At 31.6% G+C, this 3,672-nt stretch overlaps 1 protein-coding gene across 2 annotated transcripts; it reads right to left on the reverse strand.

Moving 5' to 3' along the window:
- Positions 1–256: 256 nt before the first annotated feature.
- LOC137837467 (uncharacterized) lies at positions 257–2,593 on the reverse strand. Of its 2 annotated transcripts, none has more exons than XM_068646453.2 (4): positions 2,466–2,593; positions 2,083–2,377; positions 1,014–1,139; positions 257–752 (listed from the first exon to the last, which is right to left on the reverse strand). In XM_068646453.2, exons 1-4 carry the CDS (start codon positions 2,514–2,516, stop codon positions 478–480), a joined length of 747 nt encoding a protein of 248 aa, XP_068502554.1. In that variant the 5' UTR covers positions 2,517–2,593; the 3' UTR covers positions 257–477. The 2 variants fall into 2 exon arrangements, with proteins under 2 accessions (XP_068502554.1, XP_068502553.1); XM_068646452.2 differs by having other exon boundaries at positions 2,077–2,377.
- Between the last annotated feature and the right edge of the window lie 1,079 nt (positions 2,594–3,672).

Consider the following 3,672-nt stretch of genomic DNA (forward strand, 5'->3'; position numbering starts at 1 on the left):
AAGGAGTCCTTAATACGCAACTGGAAACTACGCACGAAGAACAATCTGATCGACAGGCATGAACATGTATCATTTACTATATAAATAAATAACATGTATCTATTCTAAATAAATAATATTTAGGATATTATCTAGTCTAAATAAGTAATAAAAGTTGTCCTTTCTTACCACATTCATACTTTATTTACATTGTTTCCTACAAACTATTCATTATCACAATAAAATATTCCTAAATCATAAAATGGATATTTCAGAATAAAAAATATCAATGAATCATTGTTTGAATAAATCAATCAAACACTAACACTATCTTGGTTACTGGAGAAACTCTAGACAATAAACACTGCTCTGATACAAACCTAGTATTACAAATAGGCACAAAATAAAAGGATCAGGATGTTCTGTTATATTCAATGGATGAAGTAGTGATTTTGCCTAATAATTAGTCTGCACACAATATTAATACTATGATACAATTCACATAAAATCTGGGTGAATATCATCTTCCACCCTTTCACTAGCTATAGTCTCTAAGACACTCTTATCACATGGAGCTGCATTTTTATCCAGGTCAAAGCCTTTATTTAATTCAAAATCTAAATTATCATCATACTCTGTTAGGTAAACGTTCCATTTGGAGGCTATCTCAGTCCTTGATTGTTTGCATTTTTGAGTCATCTTATCATATGCTGTCAAATCATTCTTTCTTTTTGGCTTGTTTTCAATTAAAGATGTAACCCTCACTGGATCCTCTGCAGCAATGTGAAACCACATAAATCATATATTGTCCAAGTTATATAATGAATTGATTAATAAATTAAAATATTATCACAAAATTATCTGAAATTTAAAAAAAAAAGACATGGATGAACATTTATTATATATAAATTTTTTTTATTTTTGTGGAATAGTGCTCCAAATGGAATAAGAAAATTACAAAATTTGCTGTTTTTTTATGCTCTGAACCATTACTAAATTGAAATATAAAACATGTAAAATAAAAGAATAGGCACCTTGAGAGTTATAGAAAAGGGTCTTCTTCAAAAACTTGTCACTTCCTGCACCAGTATTCTTCGTCACCCTGCTTTTTTTTAACATACCCTTCTCCAACTCAGTCACTATAAGCCTTTCACAATCATCTGATCAATTTAATCCATCACAATTTGGAGTTTAATTTTAGATGTAATCACTATAAGACCAGTTAAAAATCAATATAAATATAACATCATATATATTACAATTAATATTATTAAACTTCTATTTAAAATTCAGTTTAATTTATATTCAGTATTAGACATTTTCTGTAAAAATGTTTATAGCAAAAGAATGAATAAATTAAAGAAAAAAGGATTTTATTCACTTTTACCATAATCACAAGTCTTACCAAGAATGATATGGGATTGGACGATCACGTGAAACCATTTTACACTGATTATATAATCATTTAACTCTCAATTAAATCCAAAAATTTATTCTTTTTAAATTTTCCCAATATGGTTTGAATCTGTGAGCAGCAATCACAATTATGACCATATAATATTGTTTTTGGAGAGCTGTCCAGAACAGCAACCACCAAATTTCAGTCATACAAACTGCTGCAGTTCATTCAAAGCAAATTTCAATTATTATTTTAATTTAGAAGTGTAATCTCATTCACAACAATTTCCAATTTTAATTTTAATTTTTAAGTCTCACCTGTCAAATAGTGTGGTGGTATGAAATGTTGAAAAAAAGTAAAAGAGGTACCTCATGGTTTGTGCATTGGTAGGAGATTACATAAACGAGATACACCAATGATTAGAATAATTGTATAGTTCTTTCTTATGTATAAGTCCTAAAAGATAAACCAATAATTAAAATACTTGTATGATTCTTTCTCATGTCTGGCACAGGCAAAAAGTTTCAAATTGTACAACCGCAATGGTGACAATCACAACCGCAAAAACACAATTTAGAACAAAGCCATAACATATTTATATGAAGTACTAAGGCGAGAAAATAAATAAAATTTAACAAAAAACTAATTTCAAAAATTTAGAACACAAATTTACTGCATATAAGAGTCGAAAAACAAACCATCACCATCAAGTTGTTGCTCCTCGAGAGTGTGATAATCCTCTTGGTCGAGGTACGCGGACCAATCGTTCCTCCTCTTTTGGCGATTCACTTCGCCGTTCGATATTTCCGGTACCGGATCTAGGGTTCCGGCGAGAGGCCATTCACCGTCATCGAAGGACTTGCGCGACATGTTGAAGTCCTGAACGAACTTGCGAACGTCCTTGGCCATGAATCCCTGAGCAAAGACTCTTCGAACAGATTGCTTCTGGTTGCAGACGGCGCAATTCCATTTGTTGCTGCTCTTCTTCTTCTGCTTCACCTGAACACATTCACTAGAAAAATGAGATTAGAATTAAAATTAAAATTAGAATGAGAATGAGAGAAGAAAAGAGAGAGAGAAAATGTGCCTGCATGGTGGAGCATTGGCAGCATTGGAGAGCGATGAAGAGCGTCGACATTTGATGCAAAGAGAGTTCTGTTCTGAGAGAATTAAGGGGAAATTGGGGAAAATTTATATATTTGTTTTGGCGCCTAAGTTTTTAAAAGTTCCGGGCTTTGTAGTGAATGAAATTCGTTAGTTTATATTTAAATATTTTTATTTCAAAAATGATACTTGTAAGATTTGAAATTATTTTTATTTTATTGAAAATTTATTTGAAGATCTTTTAGTTCAAAATTTAGTTTTGGTCTTTGAATCTATCGTTTAGGTGTTTGAATTTATATGGATATCCTTTCGTGTTTTAAAAAAAACTCAACAAGAAGAGAATTACTTAATTCAAAATTAAAAAAAATATATATATTCTAACAATTTTGTTATCATAATATTGATAAGATTAGTGATAAAAAAAATAATAAATAATATCTCAAGTGATTAATTTCTTCTAATATAATTTATTCACAGTCAAATGATATAATTGAAAGTTTGTATGTTTTAATTTCGAAAGATAGAATAAGAAGACTTCTAAAACATTTCAACTCAAAAACAAATAATGGTAGTGACAATTTTGTTATCATAATGTTGACAAGATTAGTGATACACAAAAAAAAATTAATATCTCAAAGTGATTAATTTCTTCTAATATAATTTATTCACAATTAAATTATATAATTGAAAGTTTGTATGTTTTGGACTTGTTCTCGCCGGTTCATCTCGGGTGGACTGGATGGAGGGCTCCACTTTTGATCTGTCTTCTCTAGCAATTTAAGGGAGGAGTGTTTTGCTTCGGAAGGATCGGAGATTGGGAGAAATTTAAAATTTAATGGTGGCGTTGGAGAGGAGACCACAGTGGAGGCAGCGAAAGAACTCCTCCGTCGTGAGTCACGGAGGACTTACATTGCTACAGAAGATATGGGTGCTGACGTGGAAGGTCAGCAACTTAGTGGGATACAAAATACTAGACGTCATAATGTGGCAACTGATGAGTTAGGTGGGCAATTTGGGTGTTTTAATGAGGTAATTGAAGAGATAGAGGAGGAGCCTAGGCAATTTAACGTTAAAATTAATGAGGTAGGTGGGCAGATGCAAACCCTAACAGAAATTAAAAGCTTAAATGCTCATATTGGGCCTTTTGAGTGTGATTTGGCCCACTTCCAAATGCTAGAGAGGGGGGTGTG

The sequence above is a fragment of the Phaseolus vulgaris genome, chromosome 4 (genome assembly GCF_051622355.1).
Source record: "Phaseolus vulgaris cultivar YP4 chromosome 4, ASM5162235v1, whole genome shotgun sequence".
Classification (NCBI taxonomy): domain Eukaryota; kingdom Viridiplantae; phylum Streptophyta; class Magnoliopsida; order Fabales; family Fabaceae; genus Phaseolus; species Phaseolus vulgaris.